At 39.1% G+C, this 3,245-nt stretch overlaps 1 protein-coding gene across 1 annotated transcript in view; it reads right to left on the bottom strand.

Moving 5' to 3' along the window:
- The window catches only part of LOC107870086 (protein PHR1-LIKE 3), a gene marked incomplete at its 3' end in the record, with an annotated part of 20,407 nt that continues 17,162 nt past the window's right edge, over positions 1-3,245 (bottom strand). The window contains 4 exon segments of the mRNA XM_047412373.1: positions 1-70; positions 165-243; positions 927-981; positions 1,088-1,164. Coding sequence (XP_047268329.1) covers positions 1-70; positions 165-243; positions 927-981; positions 1,088-1,164 — 281 coding nt within the window.

Raw genomic sequence — 3,245 nt, 5'->3', positions numbered from 1 at the left:
TTCAACTTGCAGGTGCAATTTACTTTGCACTTCCATTTGAGCTCTCAATGCCTCCTTGACTTCAAAACCTCTGAAGACGGACATTACTCAATACTTAAACTAAACGGCGAATTTCAAGCAAATAAAGTAGTTAAAATGTCTTAGTTTATGCGATGAAGCCTTACTCATTCAAGTCCGATGCAGGCAATTGCTGAGGAGTACCACCAGAACAAGGGCTTTCTAACGAATACGTAGCTGTAAGTCCTTCAATGAAGAACAAGAACCCAGTTTCAAATTATAAGAAAAATTCAAAAACAGCTTCTTCCTGAACTGATTCGTTCTCACACATAAACATCACGGTGTCTTCTTGGCTATTCTGTAAGCTTCATACGTCATTGCCCAAGTTTATGATATTCTTCCTGAGCTATTCCTTACATGTTTTAAAAAAAGGAACACGAAGATAGAACCATAAATGTTAAAATTGGTCTTGGACCTAACTCACACCCCAAAAGCTAGCTCATGAGGAGGAGGATTGCCCAAGCCTTATAAGGAGACCAAGGACCCTTTCCTCTTCCGATGTGGGATACTTAACAATAAACAACAAAAGCGAATAGGAAGACTGTGAACGAGCTGTTTACATCAACCGTAAGGAAGCAGAAAGATTTATATCTCAGCTACTCGGCAAGTTTTGAAGGTTAATTAGCACATATATGCCAAGAGACTTTTTTTTTCATTTTTTGAAATGGAAGGTTATCTCTACTTGTTCGGAGGTAGTGGTATGAACTACATACATTCTACCCTTCCCAGACCCCACTAGGTAGGAATACACTGGGTTGGTTGTTGTTGTTGTTATTGTTGAAATGGAAGGTTATACGCCAAGAGACTTGTGAAACTACAGGAGCAACCATGTTTCCAGTTATAGGAAAACGGGAGTCAACTATACCTACCATCTTTCAAAGCCTCATCAAGATCTTTCTGAGATTGCTTACCTAGTCGATATTTCTGCAATGAACAAAGACAACATCATATTTACAAATCGAACAAAATAGAGAAAAAGTATGTGGAGTGGCTTGTAAGGCAATTAGAAATATAACGTGTTCTAACAGACCTGAAGGTGACTCTTTAGGTGGAAAAGAGTTAGTCCCTTGACACCCATTGTCCGCATTATCGCCTTTGGGGTAGCTTCTGCAAGTGAAATCGAAAGCATATGCATGAGAAAAGCTCGGATTCCAGCCAAACTTAAAGATTTTGGTGCAGATATCAACTGCGCAACCATTATATTAACAACGACAAGTAGAGTAATACAAAGTCACCCCTGGAAAAAAAAAGCCAATAAAAGGAATGCGAATATGTAGATCTCTAGGAACACTTGGTTCTTTCCTCGATAAGCACATCTGAACTTAACTTGAAATATGATGTCAGACACCACTCGCCTATCTTGTTTCGATTGCATATTAAACAAGATTTCCAAAGAGGGTAGGAAAAGGACTTTATCATCGCGTAACCTCACAAATAAGGACTAATGAATGAATGTATCTTGAGTTAATAAAAACAACTCCAGGCTTTTATAATGATTCATTGCGAGCCCAGTAATTTTCCCTTTACATATTCCGATGTAATTCTTCTTTTTCTCTTCAATGCCTCCTGATTGGAATTGCTTTTGCAGTTTAGCTTGCGGGCACCTTGACTAATTCCACGGGATACCCCACACCGGCAATAAGTACCAGACAACTCTGTCCGTCCACCAAAGCTAGAACAAATGGGAAGACATCACCGATGTTTTTTGTCTCTACTGAGAAGTCAGACCTCATGGTGCTCAACCCACTTCATTGACCACTAGGCTACACCCTTGCATGCATTAACTATGGTAATTGAGATTGGGGTTTTACTTATTTAAATTTTTTCCCGTTCTTGCTAAAGGCTTTGTTCCGATTAAAACTCTTCTTAGTTGTAAGTTTTTAACTGTCAAGTCGCAACCCTCCATAGATGCAAATGCTAGCCATTCGAAATCTACACAAACAGTTGGTGAACCAATAGTTCACTAGGTGGCAATGGAGGGATTTTCACCAAGGGGGTTCGAAGTAGATTCTCAGTTGTGTCGAGGGGGTTCGGTACGCAATATATAAACAAATATCATATTTGACCTTGCATATACAATGTACTTTTCTGACGAAGCCCCAGCTCCGCCCCCGAGTGCACTACCTCATTTTCTCAGCCAAACAAGAAACAAATAAACATGTAAACACTAAATATGACATGTATCTTCAGTTTAAGACCACAAGATTCAATCTTAACTCTCTTAAACTCTATGCCAAGTCGAAACAAGACAAACAAATTGAAACAGAAGGAGTAAATGCTAGAAATATAACACAATACGCAGCAGCATAGAGATCCTCAACATTCTTGCTACTCTGGGCACTCAAGTAATAGATAGACACAATGGATGAATGATGAATTAAGTTACACTTGCGAGTGTTTATTTTAAACTTGTTGGGAGCTTACGGATTTGTGAGAGACGTGGGTTGCTCGGGATTCCATTCCCGTGAGGTCCTCGTAAGAGGTTGGTGTTTATTGTTAATTGATAGGAAGGTCTTAGGGTTTAATATACCCTTCGGTTGTCCCGTCTTTATCAATTTGTGTCAATCTATCTATCTCTTTTATCCTTTACTTGTTTGTCTCGTTTTCCGTTGTTTTCCCTTGTTTTCGTATCATTAGCATCCGAGCAACCTCCTCCTCTCTATTGCTAAATATAACACAACACAACAACACCATTTTGACAAATTCTCCAGATCTTCAGTTTAAGACCCTCGATTGGTGAAATAGTGTCTCTTTTTCTTTTTACCCCTCCCTTGGGAACTCAGCGTAACATCCGAGCAACCCTCTCTTGTCTATTGCAAATATAACACAACACAATAGCCTCATTTTGATACATTCTACATATCTTCAATTTAAGACCACAAGATTCAATCTTTACTTTCTTAACCCTGTGTTAAGTCGAAACCAGACAAACAAATTGAAACCGAGGGTGTAAATGCAAAAACTAGAACACGATACACAGCAGCATAGAGATCCTCAACGTTCTTGAGTTCAACAACAACAATAACAACATACACTGTGTAATCTTACAAGTGGGTCTGGGGAGGGTAGAGTGTGCCCAAACCTTACCTCAACATTCTTAAGAAGCTCAACAACAACAACATTCCCGATAAGTTCAACAACACCAACATTCTTGAGAAGCTCAACAACTACAACAACATTCTTAACTA

This window comes from Capsicum annuum, chromosome 5 (genome assembly GCF_002878395.1).
Source record: "Capsicum annuum cultivar UCD-10X-F1 chromosome 5, UCD10Xv1.1, whole genome shotgun sequence".
Taxonomy (NCBI): Eukaryota; Viridiplantae; Streptophyta; class Magnoliopsida; order Solanales; family Solanaceae; genus Capsicum; species Capsicum annuum.
Note: the sequence above shows the minus strand (reverse complement) of the source record. Positions and strands in the feature narration are given on the sequence as shown.